This window comes from Syngnathus typhle, linkage group LG2 (genome assembly GCF_033458585.1).
Source record: "Syngnathus typhle isolate RoL2023-S1 ecotype Sweden linkage group LG2, RoL_Styp_1.0, whole genome shotgun sequence".
Classification (NCBI taxonomy): Eukaryota; Metazoa; Chordata; class Actinopteri; order Syngnathiformes; family Syngnathidae; genus Syngnathus; species Syngnathus typhle.
This window is the reverse complement of record NC_083739.1, coordinates 10,175,777-10,203,492: the sequence shown is the minus strand read 5'-3', so window position 1 is coordinate 10,203,492 and position 27,716 is coordinate 10,175,777. Positions and strand designations below refer to the sequence as shown.

General features: G+C 46.3%; 2 protein-coding genes across 2 annotated transcripts in view; one reads left to right on the top strand and one right to left on the bottom strand.

The window, feature by feature from the left end:
• Window positions 1–20,980, top strand: part of plxnd1 (plexin D1) — a 52,575-nt gene extending 31,595 nt beyond the window's left edge. Inside the window, exons 14-36 of the mRNA XM_061302172.1 lie at window positions 1,826–1,931; window positions 3,306–3,445; window positions 3,623–3,802; window positions 3,889–3,973; window positions 4,495–4,788; window positions 7,824–7,973; window positions 10,055–10,169; window positions 10,520–10,627; window positions 11,942–12,054; window positions 12,771–12,875; window positions 13,575–13,705; window positions 13,883–14,081; window positions 14,269–14,415; window positions 14,540–14,696; window positions 15,060–15,163; window positions 16,036–16,099; window positions 17,174–17,208; window positions 17,723–17,827; window positions 17,898–18,061; window positions 18,141–18,288; window positions 19,786–19,926; window positions 20,000–20,074; window positions 20,260–20,980. Coding sequence (XP_061158156.1) covers window positions 1,826–1,931; window positions 3,306–3,445; window positions 3,623–3,802; window positions 3,889–3,973; window positions 4,495–4,788; window positions 7,824–7,973; window positions 10,055–10,169; window positions 10,520–10,627; window positions 11,942–12,054; window positions 12,771–12,875; window positions 13,575–13,705; window positions 13,883–14,081; window positions 14,269–14,415; window positions 14,540–14,696; window positions 15,060–15,163; window positions 16,036–16,099; window positions 17,174–17,208; window positions 17,723–17,827; window positions 17,898–18,061; window positions 18,141–18,288; window positions 19,786–19,926; window positions 20,000–20,074; window positions 20,260–20,376 — 2,983 coding nt within the window. The 3' untranslated portion in view covers window positions 20,377–20,980. The remainder of the gene's footprint in view (window positions 1–1,825; window positions 1,932–3,305; window positions 3,446–3,622; window positions 3,803–3,888; window positions 3,974–4,494; window positions 4,789–7,823; window positions 7,974–10,054; window positions 10,170–10,519; window positions 10,628–11,941; window positions 12,055–12,770; window positions 12,876–13,574; window positions 13,706–13,882; window positions 14,082–14,268; window positions 14,416–14,539; window positions 14,697–15,059; window positions 15,164–16,035; window positions 16,100–17,173; window positions 17,209–17,722; window positions 17,828–17,897; window positions 18,062–18,140; window positions 18,289–19,785; window positions 19,927–19,999; window positions 20,075–20,259) is intronic.
• Window positions 20,981–22,414: 1,434 nt separating this feature from the next.
• On the bottom strand, window positions 22,415–27,714 carry LOC133169815 (rhodopsin-like). Its single transcript, XM_061302295.1, has 5 exons — window positions 26,578–27,714; window positions 26,328–26,496; window positions 25,515–25,680; window positions 24,287–24,526; window positions 22,415–24,049 (listed from the first exon to the last, which is right to left on the bottom strand). The coding sequence occupies exons 1-5, from the start codon at window positions 26,936–26,938 to the stop codon at window positions 23,918–23,920; spliced, it is 1,068 nt and encodes a 355-aa protein (XP_061158279.1). The 5' UTR covers window positions 26,939–27,714; the 3' UTR covers window positions 22,415–23,917.
• Between the last annotated feature and the right edge of the window lie 2 nt (window positions 27,715–27,716).

The following is a 27,716-nucleotide window of genomic DNA, read 5'->3' as shown; positions in this document are numbered from 1 at the left end:
CGTGACGGCCCGTCTAATTTGAATATGAGATCATTACACACTTTTGAAATGATGCTCTTGTAATTAATAAGTGCATCAACTGATGGCTGTCAGTGCAGGTTGGCTACCGTCAGCAAATCTGTTGACTTATTTATGTGAGCGTGTGTTTTTCTCATGCTTCTTAGGTTCTGGTTTGGGGGGCGTTCAAGACAATTTCATTTTTATTATTTTTGTTGGACAAAAGCGTAAGGTTTGACAATCAAAACACGTCAAATGATGCCAAGATGGACAAAAGAATGGACAAAATTTGTACACACAGCAGAAACAAGAGCACTCGAGAGAGTGAGAACCTCCGCCAAGAGCCAACAAAAAATGAGCTGCTCACATGCCGTTTGACTCAGACTGTGCTCCAGATCACAAAGCAAAACCCATAAAAGCTCTTTGAGGTGGTCAGCCAGCATGCCGTCTTGTCGGGTCCAACATCAGTGAACCCGGGGGGAATCATAACTTGCCTTTTTGGTGTTGAGGGCCCAAGACTGTGCAATTTGCTGTGCCTGACGCCCCATGGCCCGAACCCCCCCGTCCCCCGCTTGGGTTGAAGTCTCACTTTTAAAAACACATTCATTCACTTTGTTGCTCGCAGACTAAATGTACAGTCCACTGCAAAAAGTATTGCAATAGCAATTCCTTTGTTTTTGCCATATGTTGATGACGTTTGGTTTTCAGATTAAAAAAAAATAATAGGAGACAGATTGATTGCCTAAACATGACGTCAATCAGTTACTGCACAAACAATTTGAACAGAACTAAATGACTGTTGTACCGAGCACCGGACATCAACCGGATGATGACAAAAAAAATATTGTGAGAGTTGTGAGGAAACACCCAAAGACAAAAGTCGATGACGTCATCTTGTTTGGTAGCAGCAGAAGCCATTTTCAAGTCTACCAAATCATTTTGTCTGACTAATTACAGAAAAATGCATCCAAACTAATTGGGATTGTGTAACAGGACAATCACCCCAAAACACAACAGAGGATTTCATCTGTGGAAGTTCTTTGACTGCTTTTGAAATAATTTCAGATGAGGTAGAAAAGCAAGAGTGTATTATTGTCAAGTCAACCTCAAGCGAGCACGTCGCCCGCGTGTCTTGTCGCACCTCTCCCACATGCGGAGCATCTCCGCCACATACTCTATGTACTGTAAATTCCTCTGTCAATCATGCGCTCGCTCGCGTAGCACCAAGCAGCTGACTAAATGAAATTCTCAGAGCCTGAATTACCAAATAACTTGAATGATTACTCAGGCAAACAGATGTGCGAGCTGATCTGGTAAGTGGGGCACGCGTGGTTGCGCCTGCAAAAGTGCCACACAGTCCATTTTGCATGTTCTGGGAGCGGCGGATACAAATAGACTGATTTAACACGCGCGTGTGATTCATCAACCCGGAGAAAAATTGCGGGAACAGATTTTCAGGCTTGAAATAGCGCCATTGCACGGCAGGTGCAAACCGTGACTGTTTACTGTAGCCAGAAGGCGAAGGAAGGCGCTAAAGGTTCCTCGTGAGCCCCTACACTTGGGCGCTGTGAATATTAGATGCCCCCGACGACACGGCTAAATGACAGCTGGCGAGCGAAGCCTGACACATCTGGTCCGAGGTGCTGTGAACTTTAGCTCTGGTAATATCGTAGGGCTTATTGGATTCCGCATGCAAATGCAATATGCTTTGATGAATGAGTTCATAACCCCCCCCCCCGCCCAGTTTTGTGTATTGTTCTCTTTCTTTTGAATGAACATTATTAAATAGGCTAAATTGTTGCGTGCTCTCATCTCTCGATGCGCCCAGGCTGGTGTGTGTCACCGGGAGGTCTCCGCTGGACGGGACGGATATCGTCCAAGTGGACGTGGATCAGAGCGGGGCGGGGAAGTCGAAGGAGGCCTTCTCGTACTTGGTGAGTCTTGCGCGCTTCCTTCCGCATTCTTTTCTTCTCTCTTGTTCCCCCGCTACCCACCGGGAGAGTCCTCCCCGGCGAGCCAGCTGAGTGTTAACAGATGCGCTTTATGGCTGGGAAGAATGCGAGGCTGTGGGAATCTTCAGACGTTTACCGGAGCAGCAACCCAGCGCCATTGTCATTTCGCACCGGCTGCCAGTATAAACAAATAATGTCCGCCGGCGGTTGTGTTAATTGACCTCGGCCCAGATGACGGAAAGAGCCATAAAAGCAGCTTGTGTCATCTTATTTACAGGCAAAGAGGTATTAGCATTCAGACAGGCTGAAGCAGATGATAAATTGCTCCTTGCCCGTGAGATAAATCAGCCCCCCGATCTTGAGACTTCACTTGATATGTAAGGACAAAGGAAATCCAAGACGGCAGGCACAGCTCTGGATAAGCATTTTGGCCTCCCTGCTCACTCCAAAAGCAATTGACCGCAGGCGCTAAAAGAGTGGCAGAAAGGGAAACTCCTTTTGGAGACAGGATATTTGTCTCTATCTCTTTCGTCAAACCTCAGGAAGGAAACATCTGCCTCCTTGCACCCGCTCACAATAGGTCTCTCCTCGGCGGACAGGCTGAGGAAGTGAATCTTGTCAGCCAGGATGAGAGCTTTCACCCAGAGGCGAGGTTCACCGAGGGGTAGAGGCTTCGGACCGAGCGGGAATGCTGATGCAATGTTGGATATTCATCTTCAGTCTACCCACACCTTGTGTGTGTGCGTGTGTGCGAACAGTAGCAAGCTTCAGTTTTCTGCCATCTTCACACTGGCTTTCACCGAGCTGCTGCTACAGTCAGCAGCTGTCTCGGTCAATGTGAGAAGACGAGATATTTAAAACCCTGAGCTTGAGGAAATGTTGCATTTTTTTGTCAGCATCAGGAAGCAGCGCACGCATTGAAAGATGCTCGGCCTTTTCAAGCTTGAGGAAAAGATCATGCTGGGTGGCCAAAAAGCAGATTTACGACTTAAACCTGACTGCGCACGAAGCACATTTACATGCCCTAATGAAACTAACTTGTAGGCTGGAAAACTTTGTCTTGTTGTGAATGGATTCGGCCATTTTATACTTCCAACACATAATCTGTTTTCCCTTTGCTGATTCCACCTAATGTCTGTTTATTAACAAGTGACATGGTCTGTCAAAGCTGAGAGGGCATTTGCGGCTTAGTCTGTAAGGATTTGGACTTTAGTACTTGGCCTGAGGACAGAAAGGTGTCAGCTTTGACAACCACCACGGACCAGAGAGTGCCGAGGTCCCCTCGAGCAAGGCCCAATAAATGTCATTTCCCCCCAGAGACAAATACATGTTCTCCTTCTTGTTCTTTGCGATCAGGTCCCAAAGATGGTCTCCATGGAGCCCAAGAAAGGCTCACGTTCCGGTGGAACCCGAGTGACCATCAGCGGCGAGCACCTGGGAATAGGTTCCCAGGTCCGAGTCATGGTCAACAACACGCTGGAATGCATCATCACCGAGTGAGTGATTGTTCTGCAGTCGGCAATAAACGCTTCAGTCCGCTCGGGCGTGTCATTAATAAAAGATTCAAATCCCGACGTGTCTTTCCACACGATAAATTAAAACTTCATACAACGCCGCTTGCGATGGATAAATGTGATGAATTAAAGACGCCGCTTTTCCTGCCTGTCTTTTAGGCAAACGGACGACAGCATTCAGTGCACCATGCCTCCGGCCCCGCAGGCGAGCAGCGAGTCTGTGCCAGTGTGCGTGGAGTTTGAAAACGTGTTGTGTCAGAGTGACCAACTGAGCACCACGTACACGTACGAAAAGAACCCCAGCATCAGCTTCATCAAGCCGGACAAGAGCTTCCTCAGGTGGCTCAACAATCGCATCACGCTTTTTTTGTTAACTATCTGCCGTACACCGGGATACGACTTTCTTGGGTGTGTCTGTGTTGCAGCGGTGGGAGGATCATCACAGTGGCGGGCCATGGCTTTGACCTGGTGCAGAGTGCCACCATGCAGGTGGCGGAAATTGGACAAACTGTGAGTCACCACACGCGCATGCTTACAATCGATGCCGTACGTGTCACATGGCCATTTGGGCCATCATTTAGGATTAGCCCTCACATTGACTAGTGAAAAGCCCTGAAATGCACCCACACACAATTCTGAAAGGCTCACAAAGGCTCTTAGAAATTTAAGCTTCAGCCCCAAAGGCATGTTAATTGGGCAACTTGGCACTTTAGCGGTCGTCTCACTTCATTACTTTGGCTGGACGCTGGACGCTAAAGTTAGCTGTCAGCTGCACACGTCACACGGCTTCTAACTCCAAATCTACATAGTCTTTGGACAAAATGCAACTTTCAAAATAAAAGCGCCCATATTAATTCAATGAGCAAAATCCTTATTAGAAGACCAGAATCAACTATATAGCCATCCATCCATCCATCCATCCATCCATCCACCCATCCATTATTATTCTTACTATTAAATATGAATAGCTAGCTTGATAGATGGTGTTTGACTGTAAGCACATGTCAATTCCTGTTCCGTTCTGTTTTCAGCTCTGCACAGTTGTTTCGTCCTCTATGATCACATGTCCGTCGCCACCCTCCAGTCAGTCCCAGCCGAGTTCGGTGCTGTTCTATTTGAATGGAGTCCTCTACGCGGGGGACCGCCCTTCTCCTTCTGATAATGAGGCCAGTGAAGAGGAGGAGGGGGAGGAAGAGGAGGATGAAGATGAGCTGCATAAAGGTCACTTCCTGTTGGAATACGTCGAGGACCCTCAGTTTTTCACAGCCAACAAAGAAAAGTTGATTAAACATCACCCAGGAGAGCAGCTGACACTCATCATCAATGTGAGTCGCATGACTGCAAACATTAAGCCCTCATTGAATACAAATTGGTGATGATTCGCGGTACCTTCATGAAGCTGATAAAGGCACAGCCTTAAACCCGTGTTTTGGAACATGTTACTGTGAACAGGATCGTGTTTCATATTTCACACCCAATATCAGGCACGGAAAAAGATCCTCATGATAATTTAACTGGTATAAATCAATGAAACATATCGGCCCTCATAAAATGTTGTCTTCATTTAATAATATATTCATTCACAAATTGAATCTTCTGCATATAATTTCCAAGAGAGCCCGATATTGGATGATTTTGGATCTGACACGTAGCCTTAGGTCGCAGTTTCTCTCCCTGTGGTCAGGAAGTAGAAAAGACAAGATCTAAAGTGCTACGGCACTTTAGTTTAATCCTTGTGACCACAAAGTGTGATTATGAATGTGGAAGAAAGAGAACTACTTTGGACAGTTCAGATCCACAGTTAAACATTGGCTAATACGTTTTTAAGATTTAATAACATAAACATTGGCTTTACAATATCAAGTGGATGTCAGACAATGAAAGACTATCATGATAAGATTAACATAGTCTACCGTATTTTCCGGACTATAAGGCGCACCGGACTATAAGGCGCACCATTAATGCATCATGTCAGATTTTTAATCCAAATCAAATCATTCTCCATTTTATCTTTTTTATTTCAACTTCAGATGCAACAAATGACTTTATAATCACAAAATAATGATCCATAGTCTTTTTGATTCATGATTCATAGTCTTCAGCAGGCCACTTATGCTTGATTTCATGACACAATGCTTCGGGGCAGTTTGAATTTAGGAATTTAGTCCATATATAAGGCGCACTGGACTATAAGGCTTTTGAGAAGATTTTAGGTTTCTAGGTGCGCCTTATAGTCTGGAAAATACGGTACATACTTTCAAAAGGATATCAAAGCCATCATTTCATTCTGCCGGAAATTGTATTAGTGCGTGCCTGTTTTCTATTGAGCTCTGTTTCGCAAACATTTTGCTCATTGTGGTTTGCCCAGAGAGAGCGAGAGTGAATCCTGGCGACCACATTCAAACATGTGTCAAATAAGAACAGTGGTTTCTTCTGACCAATGCATGCCAGTCAGGAATGTGTTCCACATATTCATAATTGTGTGGAATTTAGACCTGATGATGCTAATTGCAATCCGTCAGCACGTGATGCTAGCTAATCTCCTACACATTCAAAATGTTTCTACATCTGTGATTTATTTCTGACTATTTATCAAACGCGAAAAGCGAGTGATGATAATCATGCAATCATGAGAGTGAGCGAGTGGCTTGTTTATAGTTTTGTGTGCAAAGGAAGCTGAGCGGTAAACCGAAGCGCTTCCACTGCGGGGCTCCGCTTGCATATTCACACGGACCACGGGCGTCGAGAACACATTAAAGGCTGCGTCCCGGGAGACGCGCTGGCTTCTCGCGTGGGCTCCCGAGCACCTGTGCTGTCGGCACTCGTCAAGCACCCGTCTGCACGGATCCATCCATCCGGCCAGAGGGCTTCCCGCTTCAGCGCCGCGTGACGCCGTGTGACACGACATGCTAACGCCGCAATCCGAGGCCCACCCTGGCGTGCCGCTTCCCCTTTACGTTAACCAGACAGAGTGTGCGTCAATGACTTGTGCTGTTTCCTGATTTATTTTAAGACTTGAAATTCAACTTGTGCTTGACCTGAAGGCAGAAAAGAAGGAAAGACAGTCTTTCTTTATTAGGAGCGAGACTGTCAAGTAGAGGTGAAAATAAGGAGCTGAGCTGAAATGTGGCTGCTTTGGTTTAAGGTTTTTTTTGCCTGTGTGGTTGTTCGTGTTGCCTATGGGCTTGTATACATTTTACAAAATGCTGAAACATTTTTTCGCGATAGCGTGATGGTTTTCGTGTCAGCATGTGTGTGTGTGTGTTCGGAATGATTTGTTGACAGAGACCTGGGAGGTGGCATCCTGCAATGGCGACAGGAGAGGGCCTTGAGGGTGCAATCAAAGCAAGGAAGCACACTAGAATAAACACACACACACACATACTTCCTCACTTTTGGGAAGAAAAAAAAAACTGGGGATTGCACTTCCATCCAAATTGGCTCTCACTTTCCTTATTTTGGCCTTGTTCCCTGTTGGTAATACTATCGTTATGGTCGGCAAGTTAATTGAGAAGAATTGTGGAATGAAAAGAGGAGCGCCGAAACACGAAAAGTAACACAATCAAAGCCCCGCAGTTGACGCTTGGCTGCAGGAAAAGCAAATGACGATGTTTGATTGGGCTTTCCCGTCATTTCACCGTCATTTGACCGACGAAACAAAAAACCATCTGCAGTCTGTTCATGCAAGTCAACGTGACTGTGAAGCCAAAAAAAAAAAGAGAAAAAACATTATCTGAGCATCGGCTTTCGATCAGTCAACATGTGCTTCCTGTTATGGATTTAATGTTGCAATTTTAGCTTGCTTTGCTTGTGTTTCTTGTCTTGTCTCATGATTGGACTAATATTTTTTGGGTGGAAAGAGACACAATTATACAGTTGGGGCAACCAAGCGCAAACGTGTTCTATTCATCACCCGCACGTTAAGTCTGTAGGTGTGAACGCAAGTGTGAATGCTTGTTTGTTGCAAAAGAGAAATGGCTAGATGATTCACTTAACAGCGGTGATTAATCGTGCACTATTTGGATGCATCCAGAAGAGGATAGATTTTGTGGCTGTAATGCTACGTTGCTTTTTCCACTCGACATCGTCCAGCAAACGGCCTGAGCAAGTTATTTTAGGCAATCGCAGAGCCTCTGTCAGCAAATATGTTTGTCAAGGGCCGGCCATTTAAGTTAACCAGATCGTTTGCTGAACCCGAGCCCCGATTGTAAGAATGTCTTTTGGTCTCCTGTGCGTGACAGCCGTGAGACGACGGGCTCGCCGCCGCCGCCGCAGCAGCCTTATCTCTCGTTCTTTGAGGCTCCCTGGTGACTCTTTACTCTCAGCCACTGACAGCTGTTTGTGTTTCTTCCCATGGCAGAAAGGGCCCAGCGATCTGGAGCTGATGCCGGACGAATACTCGGTGATGATCGGCCCGTACCCGTGTAACATTAGCTTCCACAATGACCAACTTTTCCACTGCACCATCAGCGGCCTGCTGAGCTCCCGCGAGAACGAGATGCCCGTTACCGTAAGTGTGCCTGCCGCCAAGCATAACGCAGGGCATTTTGTCATCAGTGTCATGATTTGAATATATTTAAAGTTCTTCAACGCAAGACGGAGCAGTGGCTTTAATTTACATTTCAACAAAAATAGAAGTCGGACATGATTAATATGATCGTTGAGCGATTGGCTAATGAATTGACTTGAGATTAATGTCCTCATTTGACCTTGAAATTGAAAGTGCTGTGTCATCTACTAGCAGTTTGTCTTTATTATTTTTGGTGGTTTGGGATGTTTCCGATGCGTGTCAGGCTGCCAAGTGTCTGCTCACTACGATCTGGAGGCATGACCGCACTCACTTGTAACGTGACCCGCAATGTGTCAGCAATCACAAGACGCCGCAAAGTCATTCTGCACGCTTGGCTTACGGCACCTGCCGTCTATTTGCCATTTATCTTCTTAATCCTTCATCACTTAGCCATTTTTAGCAGACGATTTGTCAGGAAGACTTCAATGTGCTTCCCGTTGTTCTCCTTGATGTTGGTTTTGTCAGTGTCACAATGAAGAGGTCTTCATCACGGGCCCGAGTCCTTCGCAGTCGTGATAAAAGCAGACATTCTCGTCCCAGCGTTCGTCTATTCGGCTCCATTTCTATGGGGGGGGAAAGTATTCATCAATATTTAAACAAGAGCCAGAATGTGAGTGGTTTGCTGAAATAGCTCCGAAACATGTCAGTCTGTCGCCAGAGTGCTGCCTGCTGCAAAAACCATTTGCCTTTTTTTTCTTTTTCTTTTTTTTTCTGCTCGGAAATAGAAATATTTGTTTTGGGCTCCGCAAGCACCACTGTGTGGTTTTACAACATTGTCTGAGAATAAACACTTGCAATTAGCAAAGCGAGGGCTTAGGTCAAAGGAAGGCCACAGCATGTCGAAAGCGGCTGACATTTAACACGGACGCAATCACAGGCTGCGTGCGTGTTCTTGTCCATTGTGTACATTTTATTGGATTCCCGCCCTGACTTTTTGAATGGTCGATCTATTTTTGCACGCCTGCATTTAGTTTGGCTCTGAAGCGGAGCCGAGCCGCTTGAGCTGATGAGAGGAAAGTGTGTTTCCAAACAGGACCGCCATTCCCCCTCCGCTGGAATGATGCAAGAGGGTGTCTTGTGGTCGACAGAAATTCTCAGACCACTGAACAAAATCTGTGTGGGGATGGGAGTCTTTTTCATTTTTTTTATACATTTCTATGAATGTTGGGATTGGCTTAGGAAAGGGAAGGAAGTGGCAAGGGACAAAAGAGATTCTGGCTGCTGACTGGTCACAAGGCAGAAGTGGAAGTCCTTTTCTTGTCACATCTGGGTTAGGATGAGTCATGTGACTCCATGCAGGGAGGCCATTTGTCAAGTCTGCACTTGCTCATTTGTCCCACATGCACCTGTAACGACTCCATGAATCTTCACATTGTCGGAAACGTTCTTAAAATGTGGATTCAGCATGCCTCGAAACGCACTTTGAAAAAAGGAAACTGATTTTCTGGGCTGTTGTCCAACAATGAGGGATTTGTAGAATATATATTGTTCCTTATACTCGTTCTTCAAAATGAGACTTCTGACAAGTGCTAATTTATGTTTGGTTGGATCTCTTTCCACCAACACGTTTCCCCACAGCGACTGCATTTAGCAGACAAGAGAAAAAAAAAAGAACAGCTGCCCTTTAATTTAATGTGACACTTTGTCATATTCGCTGTTAAAAAAAAATGATGCTGCAGTGGGGAGCCACAATGAGAATTTGAACCAAGCAGTGAGTGATCAAACTCAGCTCCTCCAAAATGGCACCTCGGTGGTCTGAATCTCATCTGTGAAACGTAAATGGAGTTGGGCGTATCGTTGAAACAGACACGGCTCGTGGAAGGCACTTTTATGTTCCTTTGGACGTAAATCAGCCTGCTTGCCTGCAAGTCATTACCATTGTTTTTACACCTCTCGTGACCTCATGACAAAAATCTGTCAGGCTTTAAAATCAGTCATTTCATATAAAACATTCTTATGCACAAAGTAGATCAACAATAAGTACAGAACTCTTTTTTTCATTTTTGACTTGTGGTCTACAGGTGCAAGTGGGCAACTTTCGGCACACCATCGCCAAGGTGCAACTGGGCGGCAGCGAACTGGCCATCGTGGTGTCCATCGTGGTGTGCTGCGTCCTGCTGCTGCTCTGCACCGTAGGTAGGTCGTCAGGAGGGCCAGGAGATGGAGAATCCAGATGTGACTCAGACAAACAAACGGAGCCCGCTGCACAAAGGCCTCGTTGTTGCCCCGCGCTGATAGTTTCAGCAGACGGTTTGATTAACGTGTTAATTGAGAAGGATGTTACTCATTTGGTAAAAAGGTTTGTGTAGTATTTTCCCCAGACAAGGGTCAAAACTTGTCTAGTTACATATTGCAACAATAACTCAGAAATAGGACAAAGTACTGCCAACAAGAGGGAAAACTAAAATATGTCACAATGGCAGGAGTAACATTCCGACTCTATTATTTCTTATATATGTATTTTCTTCTTGTGTTTGTTTCTTCAGCCCTTGTTGTGTACTGCACAAAGAGCCGAAGGGCGGAACGCTACTGGCAGAAAACTTTACTCCAAATGGAGGAGATGGAGTCCCAGATCAGAGAGGAGATCCGTAAAGGTGTGTTTAATGCACACACACGCACACAAACACACACTTGGTGTTTTATCAGAACGCGTTCGGATGTCAAATGGATGTTGCGTGTCAGTTAGTGAGACCGAAATATCGAGCACCTTTGTGTTGTTTTGTGCACTTTTGCGCCGGTTCATGTTTCTCGGAGGCTTTGCTCGGTTTTCGATTGTGACAAGGTGATAGATTTGTTGACAGATTTGTGCCTAGTAAGCGTGACTCCTAAAGGAAGGCCGGCTCCTGACAAGCCATCAGTCACATGCAGTCACGGTGATTTGGCAACGTCGCCTCCGCGGGGGCAAGGCTGCGACGCGCACGCGTGTGTTTCTAGGCCATGCGAGCCGAGATCTCGCGAAGGCCGCTGCACGTCTACGAGCGGCCAGATTTATGGCTTGGAGATAAGAGGAATGGAGGGAGGAAGCCGGAGGGCTTGGAGTCAAGGCGCCCGGTCCGAGGAAAAGCAGAAGCACGCTGGACACCAGAGTGGGGGAGAGCAGAGCAGGACGGGCCGCTTAGGATGGATTTGCGACCTAGTTGAGTGGCTACAGAGGAAGATGCAGAATAGGGAGGAAAGCGAGATGGGAAATGGACACCTTCAAGCTGACAGGAAGGGGAGGTCGTGGGTGTGAACGGACTGCTGCTTTAGAACACATTAGTGGGCTGCAAGATAGATAACGCACGAGAATGCTTTTCATCAGCGCGTCTCGTTTTGTTCACCATCTCATTTCCTGGGATTGATTCATTTTGGATTCATCAACGCTAGTCTTAAAATAATTTACCAAGTCATAGCTGCTGGCCACCTCTGCTTGAAATCAGCTACATGCTTGCGTAAACAGATCTTCTGAAATTATTTTACGAATAAATATAATATCATCAATATCTGTTTTTAGTGTTTTCCGGGAAAAGAAATTGTAAAAATGATGTATGACAGCAGATCCAGGAAATGAACTGATGCAATCCCGTGTTAAAATCTCTTAATAACTGAAATCATGTCTGTTTGGACGGATATCACAAAGCCTAGGAGAATTTGCTGGCACACTTTTTTTTTTGGAGAGAGAGAGAAAACAAAGGGAAACAAGAGCGCTCAGCGGAGCGTAGACCCCCGCCAAGGCTGAACAAAGGTATCAGGTTGTGCTCGAGCGGGCAAGTTGTCCCTCCTGGCTTTGGGGCGAGTCGCACATCACGTCCCGTGTACCAAAAAAAAAACAAATTCATCAATAGATTTCGTAATAACATAAAGATGTAAATTGGTTAAGCAGAAAAGCTTGGTGAGTACAGAGAGATAAGACATCTTTGTCCTTTCAGGCTTTGCGGAGCTACAGACGGACATGACGGACCTGACCAAGGAGCTCAATCGCAGCCAGGGCATCCCCTTCCTGGAGTACAAACAATTTGTCACCCGCACCTTCTTTCCAAAGGTGACCATTTCACTTTGTCTCCCTTATCTGATTTCTACAGACACTCGTTTTTCCTCTCACGGCTGTTGAGTTAATCCGCTCTCCTCCCGTTTTGGAATATGCGTCGGTAATTCACAGCCTTGGGGCTTTAAACGCACAGTAGGTGACGCCTAAATTGGCACCCTTAATGTCTTCTCTATAGGTAAGCAATTTTCTGACATGTGAGCCACCCTGAAGGGGTCCGTCCGTCACTGCGTGGGTATTTTCACACAAACAACTCAGCATGTTTTATCTTGCAAGAGCAGGCGTGGACTTTCAAGGAGACAGAACAATGGCGGGCACCGAGACAAGGGAACTTTTCACTCTGATTTGTCAAATCGCACTCAGCTCACACGCCCACGCCGGTCGCTCTCCCGCTTTGCAGTGGCGGCCATGTTGGACACTGCTGGTCTAAGTGGAATCCCAATTTATGTTTTCTGCCTTGACAGCAAATCTCGCTTGCGTGCCTTTTGAATTTCCTAACATTTCAAAACCACACAAAGGTTCCCTCTCAGGACGTTTGGTAGAAACCAGTTTCGAAGATCAGCTTCCACAGCTATGATTGCGCCCACTTTAGCACTGCAAACCTCTACTAGTCCATTCACGGGCCTCTCGGCGTCCCCTTTGGTTTGGGTCTTAAAATATTCAAGGCATCTCCTTTTTCTGGTTCTGAAGTTGTCCAAACACGTGTCTTTCAGACATGCTCGGATTACGAGAGGAGTTTGGTTCAGCCTGCCTACGAATACGATGCTTTGGGCCCTCGAGCTCTGCCGGAGACGCACCCGCTGCTGCAGGACTGGCAGGTAAGGGGTTAAGCCATTAGAAAGTTTGCTGGCGCACGTTTCTGCCAGAGTGCCTTGATTTGGGTCTTTACTATTCTGCGCCTTCCCAACTGGGTCACACTGAAGCATCTTAGGGCTCCGCTGTGGGCTTGTTGGTGAGTAAAAAAAAAAAGCGTAGCGTGCATTTTGTCATTGCGCGCCTCCGTGAGTAGTTAATGCTTCATGCGGCTCAGTACGAACTCCCTTTTAGCCCACTTTGGACATTGTCATGGAAATTGTTGTTTTGTGAAGGGGGGGTCAGACAAAAGAGGGGGAGGGCACGCGCTTTCACACCTGTCTGCCCACTGAATGCGATTGCACATTACGAGAGAAAGTAACAATCCCCAGCTAGTTTTGGAGGGAGGGGGGGGAGGGGCTGTCTAACCGTGATAAAGTGCCCTCCGTCCGAATCGTCTTCCCAGGAAGTGTTTCCAGGTCGCGGAAAATAAATCTTAGAGGTGAGCATTTATCTTAATGGGCACCTCTGTTCTCTTTCTGTCATCTTGCAAAGTGCACCGTATGGTCGCTGCTCAGTCACGCCCTTACATAGGCCAGCCAGAGCCATTAAGCGGATTCTGCATATTTGGGATAGGATGAGGGGGAAGCGCTGATGAATGGGCTGAAAGAGATAAGATGGGAGCAGCAGGCGCACACGGCCAAATAATTGTCTGCACCCCTCAGGCCAGCAGCCCGACCAGACCCAACGTAGAGGAAGGCATCACTCTGTTCGCCACGCTTCTCAATAACAAGCACTTTCTCATCACCTTCGTCCACGCCCTGGAGCAACAGAAGGACTTTGCTGTACGAGACAGGTAAGGATCTCTTTGCACTCTGCTTTATGGTCAATAGGCTTTCTGTTCATACTCTATTGAAAGTAGCTGTTTTAACAGTAAGTTAACAAATACTCGTATTAACTCTCTGGACGCCGTTGATGGAGGTGAACGGCACTCATCTCCCTCCTCTCCTCATCTATCTTCTCAATATTTCAGGTGCAGTCTGGCTTCCCTACTCACTATCGCCCTTCATGGCAAGCTGGAGTATTACACCAGCATCATGAAAGACCTGCTGGTGGACCTCATCGATGCATCAGCCTCCAAGAACCCCAAGCTGATGCTGCGCCGCACCGAGTCTGTGGTGGAGAAAATGCTCACCAACTGGATGTCCATCTGCATGTACAGCTACCTCAAAGTGAGGATGAGCATTTTTCCGAGCGTCGATTGTCGGTCTTCCGGGTCGTACGGAAAAATGTCGGAAGGCAATTGGACGCTTCTGCTTTGTTGAAGGCATCATCGACAACCGAAATGTGTCCATTTGCCTCAAGTTCCCACAAACTATCATCTAACGCTGGACTCGTGTTTGCTGGCTCATTCTTCAGGAAACCGTGGGCGAGCCATTTTTCCTCCTGCTGTGCGCAATCAAGCAGCAGATCAACAAGGGCTCCATAGACGCCATCACGGGGAAAGCCCGCTACACCCTTAACGAGGAGTGGCTGCTCCGTGAGAATATCGAAGCCAAGCCGCAGGTGGGAGGGAGTGAGGGAGCCCCTCGTCGACTCGCTGGTCTTGACTGACGGCGAGCTTATGAAAAGAAAACATGCTGAAATTGGAACGTTTGAAAACATAGCGCTCCGTGTTTGTTTTTCGCAGAACATCAACGTGTCCTTCCAGGGCTGCGGCATGGACTCGTTATCTGTCAAGGTTATGAATATGGACACCATCTGCCAGGTGAAGGAGAAAATCATCGAAGCCTTTTATAAAAACTTGCCGTTCTCCCAGTGGCCCCGAGCGGAAGACGTGGACCTGGGTAAGAGCGCCGATTATTTTCATTCTCTCTTGCGTGGGAGATATGACAGTCCCCTTTGCAAAAGGTCAATAACTCTCAGGAGGCCACGTTAACCCGCGGCCGCAATAAAATAAACGACAGGATGCATCGAGGAGATTGTACGGTAATAATCACGAGAATTATTGCTTCCAAAAGCCGACGAGCTCGCGGCGCTGATATGATGAATGCCCCGAGAGTATTTCAGCAAGCCTTGACGTCCGGAGTCACGGCATGGCTGACCCCTGTCTCGGCTTTCCCCCCCGACCCCCCCCCTCCTGAATGTGTACGGAAATTCCCTGGTCTTTTTTCACCTGACTTCAAATCTGTCATCTTCTGTCCCCTCAGAGTGGTTTGACTCTGGCAGCAACAGCAAACTTCTGCAGGACCTGGACAACTCTTCGGTCATGGAAGATGGCCGCAAGAAACTCAACACCATCTTCCATTACCAGGTAAGAGCCGGCCGGCTTTATCTGTGAGTGTCCATTTCTTTTTTGTATGTTACCTGATACAGTAAGAGTGGAATTCTATAAACGCATGTGAAGACATTATAAGAAATGAGATCCACCCTTTTTTTGGTGAAAGTAACTTTGACATTAGATTTGCTTTATGGACATGAGCAAGTACAGCGGGGTCAGACTTTAAGGGTGTCAAAATGTTTTGATACTTGAGTGCTTCCATGTAAAAAAAATTCATTCCATTGATAGCTTATTTTGTTTTGCATTGAATTTCTAACTGTTTAAATTTTAAACTCGTTTAATTTAAAAAAAAATTTAAAAAATCTCCAAAATGTCTAAATAAAATCAAGTCCCATTCCAAATTCCCACAGCTATTTTCTCTGCCCTCATCAAATCCTGCTTGTGTCGTCTGAAATTACAAGCTCACAAAGTTTGACCAAATGATTGATTTCTTTTTTAAGATTGATCTCATGTTTTGACATTCAACAGACACTTGTTTTCTCCTTTAATTGCAACACAAACACAACGAACACCCGCCAAGCATCTGCAGATGAAAACAAGCCAAGAGGAATGTCTCTGCGTATTTGCTTAAGTCCACATTCATTTGTGCGCGAGTAAACAGACACTGGGCGACCCGCTTACCTTTGACCTCCTACCTGTACACGTTAAGTGCTCTGTTTAGTTTTGCTGAACCGTCAAAGCAGAAAGCCGCTGCGTGGACTCACGGTCCTGGGTCAGTGGCAAAGTCTTACGATAACTTTGCGTGTAGGCCAGCAAACACGTCCGCCCCCCGGGGGCCTCGGGTGCACTCGCGCTCACCTCTGACCCCGGCACCTCTGTCTGTCTTCTCGTTGTTCTTCCTCTAGGTCCCAGAAGGGGCGTCGCTCGCCATGAGCCTGCAAGACAAGAAAGAGAACACCCTGGGGAGAGGTAGGTCACCTTCCAATCATGTTAAAAGTGTAACATTAAATGGGGATGACCTATTTTAGGCAGTAATATTGTAAGTCCAGCCCAAAATGTCCTCCAGCCACATCTCAAGGCAATCTCAGGCTAGCCAGGAGAAAGATGCCTCTTCGGTGAAACTAGCCCCAAACACCTTGCCGGGGAAGCGTCCAAGGCGGATGTATTAGTCTGTCTGGCTCGTAGCTTCCACAATAGGCAGCAGACCCGAGCTGTGTTGCGTTGGGGTTTTGTCCATCAAAAAACACAAATAGGCTTATGTTGACAAAAGCTGGCTGCGACTTGAAAGGACTTGAGGGGGTGTCATGAGCCTGCACGGCTCAAAACACGGTGAGTGCTGTTGAGGGTCTGGAGCGAGGCCCACTGGGAAGCGCCACCGACTGGCACGCAACATTTGGACAGTCATCTTGCCATCCGTGTGCTCTCAAACACGTCGTTGCTCCATCCAAATGCTTCATCTTCCTGTTTTGGTCATCTTCAAGTAACCACTTGTTACTGGGTCTTTTTTTTTTTTTCAAGTGGGCAAGGAGAGCAGCACGAGATAACATGAAAATACTTTTTTTTTTTTTTTTGGCTCTCCTGGCAAATCCCAACGAGCAGACACCAAATCCGACTGAAAATAGCCCCTGCTGTCACTCATTAGGCCACGCCCCTTAAAAACCCACAAATCATTCATACTCGAACGTTTCCCAGGCGCTAAAATTTGACTATATAAGAAGCAGCGGCTTCCAAAGATGGCTGAGCATTAGCATCTCATTTGAGCGTCTTTGGAGCCAATCGCAGATTTGGTGTGCGTCTCTCTCAATTTGCTTCTCCTTTCTCCCCTTTCACTCGTAATCTCTCTCCTTCACGCTATCTGACAGCTTCCCTCTCCTTCCGGCCTACGGTCCACCTTAATCACTTTCTCCCCTACCTTCGCCTCCTCTCAATGTCTTTTTGTTGTTGTTTTTTTCCTCCAACCGAGCTGTCACCTCCTTCCCGCTTCCCTCGACCCGTCTCTCTGTTGTTGATTGCACGTTGTTTCTTCTTTTTTTTTGTCTCTAGTCAAAGATCTGGACACAGAAAAGTACGTTCACTTGGTGAGTTACCGCTCCTGGATTCTATAAGTAGTCTTTCAGTGTTGCTTTTGCTCTGTGTGGCGATAAAGAGAATGAGGGTGAGCAGAGGTGAGAAGGAAAGCCGCCCGACGCGCGGAAAGAGAGACGCTAATGCAGCTTAAGCTCTTTTATAACGTCTGCCAAGATACGAGCCCTTTGACTTTTGAATAATGAGTTCTTGGAGCGCAATTTGCCGGGTGAATAGTCCGTTTTTAAGGGCCGATTTGTCGTCCTTTCCCCCCCCCCCCCCCCCACTAGGCTGTGCATTTGCATTTAGGCCCGCTGTGCCAGTCTGATATGTGATCTCATAAACAGCAAGCGGCAGACGCCCCCCCCCAAGCTTGAAAAATAATTTTCTGTGTCTACGCTGATGTGGTTTGTGGATCATGTGTCTAACGCATGAAACAGAGAAATTCTTCAGCCATTCATTTAGCGTTCTCATGGGGAGCTTTCCAAGCAAAGCATGTGCCTCACTCGAGCCCTCGCCATGTTCCAGGTCCTTCCCCACGACGAGCTGATGGAGAACAAAAAGTCCCACAGGCAAAGCCACCGCAAGAAGGTGCTGCCTGAAATCTACCTGACACGCCTTCTGTCTACCAAGGTGAGACACACAAACGCACACGAGTGGATTTGCGCAGACATGATGAATCTGCTCGTCTTTTCTTCCAAAGGGAACGCTCCAGAAGTTCCTGGATGACCTTTTTCAGGCCATCCTCAGCATCCCGCCAGAACAGCCCCCACTGGCTATCAAATACTTCTTTGACTTTCTGGAGGAGCAGGCCGACAAACGGGGTATCACTGACCCGGACACCTTACACATCTGGAAAACCAACAGGTGAGCAAAGCAAAGTGTGAGTCTCTCGCCGGTCGGTCCAAGTGGCATCTTTTCAAGGCTTCCTCTTGTTCCTGCATAGTTTACCGCTACGATTCTGGGTCAACATCCTGAAGAATCCCCAGTTTGTCTTTGACATCGACAAGACGGATCACATGGACGCGTGTCTGTCCGTCATCGCCCAGGCCTTCATTGACGCCTGCTCCATTTCCGACCTGCAGCTGGGCAAGGTCAGAACAATGCAACACCGACCTTCAGAAAATGTAGCTTTAGCGTACGGGCTAATGGAGATCAACTTAAGTGTATATAGTCCCTTCTTACATACATGCACCACCTGTACACGGTACATACATATTTGCTGTCATGCAAGTGAGTGATGACGAAATTCCAAACAATATCTAGTGTATGTAGCTCCCTGGTTCACAAAGGCCATGCGTATGTAAGACAGGGCCACCAACTTTGACCTCCAGAATTCATCTGTGAAGCCCCTGAGCCATCCAACTGTCAGCTCCATTTACCTCACCTTGTCTCATTTCAGGCAGGCTGACTGCTCCAAGGTCACAAGCACCACACATCTCGCTTGTGGCTGTGCACGATTGCGCGTGTGTGTGTGTCTAAGCTCAAATGTCACTGTCTTCACTGTTCACAAATGTGTCTCATCCCTCTGACACCGTGACCCCGTGAACACGCTCCGCTTCCTGTCTCTCCCTGGCTGACTTCCTTCCCGGGAGGGAAGCGAGCAGTCAGCAAATGATGCTCCTCCTTTGCTTCACTCTTTCATTCTACTTACATTTTTTTTTTTTAACTTGGTGTGTGTGTTTTTTTTCTCTTTTCGGATTGGAACTCCTGAGACAACCCACTCATTTTTCTCTTTCTTTTAAAAGACAATTTCATACATATGTCAATATCCTGTCCCTCAAATGGGTCCGATATGATTGACATTTTATTTTAAAGGTGAATAATTTCATTCAGTTTGATTCAGTGGGATTATGATTCGATTCGAAATGGTCCAACTCAGTTTAGGAAGTTATGATCCAGTGAATTACTTTTTGTCATTTTATAATATGAATCAACTTGTGGGTCGGTTCCTGGAGTATTGAAATATATATATTTCTAGAAATGGTGCATGTTGAGCTGAGCGTGGGGGGCCGAATGGGGCACGCAGGGTCTGGATTAGCAACATCAAACGAAGCCATGCCCCCCCGTTTCCATGGAAACCCTCTTATCTGGCGAGAAGCACGCTCACACAGGGGTGAGAGGTCACCGGGGGGTTGGCAAACAGATGGGCCAACGGCAGGAAGTGACCTTGCGAACAGGAAGCGAAAGGGTTTGCTATCAGAAGGAGCCACTTTGGACATCTATGCACACACACGCACAAATACGTCATGTGACACAAATAACTCATGACACACAAGTTGTGTTGTAAGCACATTTGCAGTAAGCCCCCCCCCCCAAACCTCCATCCCTTGTCCTACTTTTTCCTTTCATGTCCCCTTCCTCCATTTGCTCACAAGTGTAGTCGCCATTAAAAGCTGACTGTGCCCACAACCAACTTTTATTTCTGCATGAGCGAGTGCCAGGGTGAGAGCGAGAGTGGCTGGCATGAAGGAGAATAGAGCAATGTTCCTCGTCTTCCTCCTTCTGTTGTCTCGCTCAGAAGGTTGATTGACGTGACGTCTATTTGACTTGCTTTGAGGTTGTTTGAATTGAAAGGCGTCTTTTGGCAGGATTCTCCGACCAACAAGCTGCTGTACGCTAAGGAAATCCCAGAGTACAAGAAGAGGGTGCAGTGCTACTACAAGCAGATCCAGGAAATGGCGCCTCTCAGCGAGCAGGAGATGAACGCTCACCTGGCCGAGGAGTCTCGAGTGAGTAACGCCCTTGCATGTGCCGAGAACAAAAAAGAAAAAAAAATAATTGGATGGCAAAACTATTTTGCAGAAGTACCGAAATGAATTCAACACCAACCTGGCCTTGACGGAGATCTACAAATACGCCAAGAGATACAGACACCAGGTAGGAGCTTCTTAAAACAAACAGCAGGCCTTTGACATACAAATAAATAAAAACAAAACAAATGTACAACTCACCGAGACACTGAATGTTTCTCTTCAACAAGCAAATGGTGCAGCAACTCATGTAGACTGACGATATAACACTACTCACGGGTTGTCTTTACGTCACGCTCTGGTTGTGTCCAGGTGGTGACCGCCCTGGAGTGCAACCCGACGGCGCGTCGCACTCAACTCCAGCACAAGTTCGAGCAAGTCGTCGCCCTGGTGGAGGACAACATCTACGAGTGCTGCAGTGAAGCCTAAGTGGGCCACCACATCCACCTTTGCCGCCGTCATAGTCGTTTTGCACGGAGTGAAACGTAGCGACGAGGCTTCCCAACGCATCCGGGTCGGCTCGGCTTTTAAGCGATGCCGAGATGAGACTTTTGTATCGTCGGCGGGACCCGTAGCCTGGCCGGTCTTAATGCACTGAACCTTTCCCCGAGGGAACGAGCCAATGATGCACTGCACTGTATTATAATGTCCATAGCAATATTTATAGATGTGTTGTCATGCTTTGGAGTGGCCGTCTGTCCGTAGGAGACGACAGCGATTAAAGTCGTTCGTAGAGCCTGTAACGTTCTCAGGTGTGACTCCCCACCGTCGGTGCTTTGAACTTTTTGTCCCAATGTGCTTTGCGGGTGAAGTAGAGACGAGTGGAACGGCTCAGTGGGAAGAGCCGCCGTTCAAGTATTGAACGTTATTGAAACCGTCCACGCGTGGACATTTGGACCAAACCAGAGGGAAATGTACATTTATGACCAACGTGATCTCCGTATTATCTCAAGACAAATGTCTTATATGACTGTATTTGTGATGCCAAATGATTTGTGAGAGTGGGTGAAATAAATGACAGTATTTAGGCTTTGATTGCATCCGTGTCGTAATATCGAGCAATGTTTGATAACCGAGAGAGACAAAGGAAGATTAGACATATGATGGGGAGGAGGAAGAAGACTGCATGTGGAGCACTTTGAATAATGACTGTGGGAAGGAGTTGATGAATTGGATCCAAGCAGATTGGAACAGGTGGAGCAAGAGTCGCTGCTAAGATGGAGAGGAAGGTTTATTAGACAGTGGCGAGGTCAGCCATGATGTACGGATTAGAAGTAGCGGCACTGAAGAAACGACTGGAAGCAAGACGAGAGGTGGTGATAATGAACATGTTTTCTTCTTTTAGAGTTATGAGGCTTGGAAATGAGGGACATCCGAGGGACAGCCAGGGTTCGATGGGAGTTTGGGAGAGAGATAAGTATGGAGTTGCAAGAGTGAGTGAAGACACGATGACAAAAAGGAGGATGCAGAAGATAGACATCCATGGGAAAGGATAACAAGCTGTGGCGACCCCTAACAGGAGATGGCCAAAGGAAAAGAAGAAGTGCAACGTTTGATAACCGTCAACAATGGGCCAAGGAGCATCTGGAGCTGCTTAGAAGGCCTCATAAAAGGAAAAGAATGAAAGAGAGAAAAGCCAGACAGCTTTCCTTTTACTGCAAGACATGACAGAAAAAAATGTCACACAGCCTTTTCCACAATCCACCAAATGATCTCATGTGTCTTTGATGCACATGCTCAAACTCCAAAAGACACGGACATAGAACTGGTTGGAATTCAGCCATTAACGTGACTCCTGACTGCTGGACAATCAGTCATATCGATATCGTGATACTTTAATATGACTTTTTTTTACTTTTTATACTTTTTTGTTTTGTCTTAAATCATGGGGTGGTTGGAGAAGGGGGGTGGGGGGGTGAGTAATCCAATGCAACCAATCACTACTTCCAGCCGCGAAATGAGATTAAAGTAACATGTCTCAAAGTCACTGTGCCTTACTGCAGTGTTTCCCAACCAGTGTGCCGTGAGAGATGTTCAGTTGTTGTTCAGAGCTTGGTTTGATCCCAGGTGTGAGCATATACCTAAATGTGCTTTTAGAATTGGAACCTCGCTAGATTCTTTTGGAGTTTGATCACAATCACTTTCAATAGTTTATTCCTTACACTGTCTAAAACCCTTTTTCAAAAACTGTCACTTTCATTTACAAAAGAAATACAATTTAAAGAATATTTAGTATTTATTTTTATTCAATTAGTCGACTCTCCATGGATATATAGGAATCGAACTTTACGTCTTTTGTTGTTATATGACTGATTCTAATATAGAAGCTGGCGTAACACTTAACAGATTTTTGTTGGTCTGCCTCGAGATTATTTCCAATGAAAAGGTGTGCGGTGAATAAAAAAAGGTTGAGAAACACTGCCTTACTGTACAGGGACAGTGAGTTGCAAAGACAAGAAAGAAGAAGTACTTCAGTTTAGATGAAGAAGAACTTTACTTCGAAATAGGCAATAGCAGACCATCGCCATTAGCTTGCAGGAGCGAGAAACATGCGGCAGGCCAATGAACAGGCAACGAGCAACAAACTAATAAAATAAAGAAGGTGGTTGGAACACAAAAAGGCACGTGAGCAACAACTGTACATGATGGTTGGCCAATGCCACAGTGTAGAGGCTTTCTTCTCCTGCTTCGGGGCGTGACATCACATATGTGCCAGGTCATGTTTTAATCATGTGGACAACTCGCGCGTACATCGCAAGCAGCCAAAGGAAGAAAAAAGGTCAATTTTTCAAGCTGGAAATAAAGACACTATAGTTCGAGTTTGTGCCAGGCCAAAGATGAAAATATTAAAGCAGAAGTCAACCCAAAAATCTCCTTTGCAATAATATGTTCTGTGCAACCCAAATTGTCAAAACACAGTGTTCTGATTAATATTGTTTGTGGACTATGAGTTAAGCAACAAAATTCCCCCCTTTTTATCCATCTCAGGGGGCGGCTATGTTGCCACTTGCTGCCGAGCAAAAATGACATCACAGTTCAGCAAATTTCTGAAGCTGAGCCGTGATTGGTTCTGGCAACTGCAATGTTTAGACTGGTGGGGGGTACATATAACATATTATTATAAAGAACATTTGGGGGTTGACTGCTTCATAGACACTCCATCAAATTTGAAGCAACGTTTGGTGTCCAAAGTCTGTGAGAAGAAAGTCCCACCAGGTTTAAGCAAGAGTCAAGCAAAAGATTTAGACTTCAGCGCCACTCCTTGCTGCTCTAATGCTGAAAAATCACTTCAACCTTCATAAAACATACAACATAAGATAACTGAAATGATATCATGTACATGTTAGTTGTGCCACTTCAGTATAAATATGTCTGGTTAAAAATATCTTTATTAGTATAATTGTAATAAAAATGTATTGAAGTGTGACATTTTTTGAATGAAAATCAAAGCAAATATTTTGATTTTTCTCTGGAGCCAGACTGTTTGAGAACCGCTAGCTTGAAGACCAAGGACGTCCTTTTGCGAGCAATCCCGGCCTTCATTTTGAATTGTTGCAAAGCATAAACAAGCTGGCTATTCCCTTTGTGGCATTAGCTACAAAGTCAGATTTGTTCTTTCATAGCGGGGGGGGAATTGGATGTGATTAGCTGCTTACTAGCTACAGACCCATCATTTGCATGCTGGCCAGTGAATGGCATGCAGCAGCACTTGAGAAGGCTCCAAAACGCCCACGTCGCTTCCAGAGTGTCAAACAGGCACAACAGCAAAAGGAGATGCGGGTCAGGAGGTTCATCCCAAAAATGAGAAGGGGGGGGGGGGGGGGGGGTATTTATGCTGCTACCAGCTGTGATGGTGGCTTCCGAGATAGGACAAATGAGACACTGGTATGTGTGTGTGTGTGTGTGTGTGTGTGTGTGTGTGTGTGTGTTTGTTTGTATGGGGGTCAAGGAGAGAGTCAGGGTGCGCAGCTCAAGCGGGGGCCACCTGACTGGAGGCAATGGACGAAGTCTGTGTTTTGGAGAGTGTGGAGCTCGCTACGTCGTCATCGTCGCCGAACGGGTTCTTGCCGCAGCACACGGTGGTGATCATGCAGTTGCGGAACTGAAGGAACAGCACACTCATGTGAGCCCCCCCCTGCCCCCCTCCCTGCAGGTTTATGTAAGGGCAGCAGGGTGGGGCCAGTGTGGACCTACAAACTTTTCTTTTGTCACATCATGTTAAATTTGATCACGCCTATTTTCAAGAATGAAAACAAATATATCTTGAAGCCATTTTTTCTAAGACTAATTTCAGTTGAGATTTTGGGAGAAAAAAGTATGGCAAGGCGAGCGAGCGTACCTGCTTGTTGAGCAGGATGTAGATGATGGGGTTGTAGAGGGCGGCGCTTTTGGCGAAGAAGGCGGGCGCCGTCATGAAGACAGGCCCGAATTGAACGCCCTGGTTGGCAAAGATGTACCAGGCCACGCTGGCGTACGGTACCCAGCACACCAGAAAAGCAATCACCATGACAACCACCATGCGGGTCACCTCCTTCTCGGCCCGCTGCGTGCTCTCTGACTCCTGCTGCTGTTGCGCCGCCTGCGTGTGCGTGGCGACAAACACACGTGTCAACTGCACTGCTGACATGTCTGCAAATGCTCGTGCATGTAAAACAAAGTCGTGACTCGCTAGATTTACAAATGTGCACTAAGCACAATTGTCACAATTCCTGCTTGCATTTGTAACAAGGGTACTTGAGGATGAACCCATGAATTATGAAGGCTGAGTGACTTATTATTCATGAGGGTGACACAGTGAGGCAGCAGACTTCCTTTCAGCTGGACGCCTTGGCTCCAAGCTGGCGTGCTGCTGGCAAAAGCCTTCGTGCCCCCCTCTGGTGTCCTTGAGACACCCAATTCTTGGAGGCCAGCCGCCGTCATTGCTTCCCTTCACCATTTAACAAGCCTTGCCAAAAGGATTTGGGAATTTCCACTGGCCAGTTAATCTTGAGCATTTTGAGCCTCTACCAAATGTTGTCATTTGGTGGGGAAGAGTGTTTACTGTAATTTAAAAACATTTCTGTACTGTTAATATAGAAAAAGCATTTGAATCAAGGTTAAAAACAATGCGGCCCCATTTCTTTCATTAAGATCTTTTGAAGCATTTTTTAAATCAATTCCACTATCCGATCATTTATTCATTTGGTGTGTTCCCAATGCATTTGAATGTTATCAATGTACATCGTATTAGCAATTTTAATCAGCTACTTAATTTCTCTCTGCTATGCCTTTGAATGTCTTCAGATGTTCCGTTTTTTTTCAGTGCATTAGAATATTGTAGCAAATAGGATATATTAGCATAATTACTATTCCTATTTTAAAATTGACACGTACAATAAAACTTCAATCAAGGCCTACCCAAGAAGGGAAATCATCACTTATTAAAGCATTCACATTCCTTCAAAGTGATGATTTAGTTTCTTAATGGCTTCTGTTTGGTCAAGCGAGTAGTGCAGAGACTTAAAGGTGTCACATTATTAAAGTTGCATTGGGGGGGGAGGGGGTTGAAGTGAGGGTGGGTGCAGTACCGCTCTGACGGTGCAAAGCAGGCGGCCGTAGCAGAAGAAGATGATAACCAGAGGGATGAGGAAATGCAGGACGAACATGTAGATGACAAACGAGGCGTTGTTGAGCTCCGGTTTGGGCGTGTAATAGTCGATGCCGCACGAACACTGCATTCCCTCCGGGATGTACCTGCACACGCATGCGCACAAGAGACTCGTGGATTTAGCAGAATGGACATCATGGCAAGGTTTAAATAAATAGAAAATAGTTTCATTGATTATTTATAATTACTTCAACTATAATTGGTTGGGCAAATTAATGCCATTTATTACAACTGATATAATTATATTTTCAATAAATTTCATTAGACGATTAATTGTACAATTCAGCGGTTCCACCTCAAACAGTTCTCCATGCAGCACCATAATGACCAACATTCAAATACAGCAGCATAGCAGGGCCAGATTTTATTCCTGAAAAATTTGTAGTGCGAGAAATTTCACACTATTGTAAGTCACTGTCACACTTTTTTGAAAAATGTGCTTGAATATAAGAAAATAAGAAAATCTACTGAAATAATGATTCAATGAAAATGTCATTGTGCCTAAATAAGAGTTTGAAAACCATTCTAAAAGATTTTTAATGCAAATAGACTGCATGAAAGAGTTAATTCTAACTCTATGGGAAGTTGGAGGAAAGCTCCACAAGCACAAAATAGACGCAAGATTCACACGGTAAAGTATCACAACTACAAAGCAGCCACGCAAGTGACTCATTTCATTTCTCATTGACCGTGCCATTGTTAAAACATCAAAGCATGGGAAAATTCATCATACCGCGACCATCCGAGCAGGGGGGGCATGGCGCAGGTCAAAGCCATGATCCACGTGCTGGCCAGCCCGCAGATGGCGTGCTTCTCCCCAAAGCGGAAGTTGCTCATCGGTTTGCACACCACCACGTAGCGCTCGATGGCCAAAACCACCAGCGACCACAGGGCCACCTCGCCTAAAAGACACATTAACACGCGACGTGATGTGACAACACAACATGACGACAACACAACGAGGTGACCACACATTCCCCAACCTCCTAAAGTGGCGAAGAATCCTTCGATGTTGCAGCCGGCCACACCCAGGCTGAAGTAGCCATGCAAGGACGTGTAGAGCGTGACGGTGAAGCCCCCCAGCACCATGAAGAGATCGGCCACGGCCAGGTTGAGCAGGACATAGTTGAGGGGCGTCCTCAGCTTCTTGTGCTTGAGCGTGACGTAGAGCGTGAGAAAGTTGATGGGGAAGGTGGTGATGATGAGGAAGAGCATGTAGGCCGCCACCAGCGAGTACTTCCAAGGCTCGGCCAGGTAGTACTGCGGGTGCTCGAAGGGGCTGCGCACCACTCCTGTCTTGTTGGACATGGGCACGTAAAAGTTGGGTCCTTCTGTGCCGTTCATGGTGAGGGTCCGCGATATTCGTTTGTCTCGGAAATGTGGGGCGAGCCAGCAAGATCGGCTCTGTGGCGATGAAGCAAAGCTCTGCGGCCCCCCAAGGCGCCGGACCACCTTTTAAGGTGACGCGCGGATTAGGGATGCGTGCAAAAAGAGAATTAGCACAATCTCCAGCTTGTCCTTTATCTCCTTCCTCCAAGAGAGAGTGAGGGCTTCTAAAGCCAAAATGGAAAGTGGTCACCTTGTGAAGAGGCCTGAAGCGACACAGACGAAGCTTCACTTCCAATCTGTTGATTTTATTTGCGCGCTAATGTTACCTAGCTTGTTTTCAGGTTGCATGCTCTGCATTTTTTTTCTGTTGTCGAGAAAACATGTTACTTAAAAAGGAATTTGATTGTTTTAATGGGAGTAGAATTGTGTGCTTGCGTGCGGGAGGGGTCACAGTGGAGATAAAGTCAGAAAGTTAAGGGGATTATTCCCTTCTTCACTCCATCCCTAACTGCGCCCCTGCCCCATCGGCATATGCAATTCTTGGACGGCAATTTGAGAAGATCCGCCCACGCATGAGACTTTGAGTCAGAGCCGCCGAGATGTCGGCTGCAAGAAAGCAAAAGCACAAAAAGTGAAGAAAAGAAGCAGCATTGTGTTTCCTCAAACCTCCTGAGAGCAACTCAAACTGTTGCGACATTTCAATCGGCGCAGAAAACTTTGTTCACTGCTGCTTTCGCATGAATCAACATGACTTTTTCTTTTCACCATCTTGCTTTCATCATTTGTGATTTTA

Coding starts and splice junctions, on each gene's coding strand:
- LOC133169815 (XM_061302295.1), bottom strand. CDS start 26,938: ATGAACGGCACAGAAGGACCCAACTTTTACGTGCCCATGTCCAACAAG. Junction 26,497..26,577: donor ATTCTTCGCCACTTTAGGAG/GTTGGGGAATGT, acceptor TGTGTCTTTTAG/GCGAGGTGGCCCTGTGGTCG. Junction 24,050..24,286: donor ACATCCTGCTCAACAAGCAG/GTACGCTCGCTC, acceptor CTGTTCCTTCAG/TTCCGCAACTGCATGATCAC.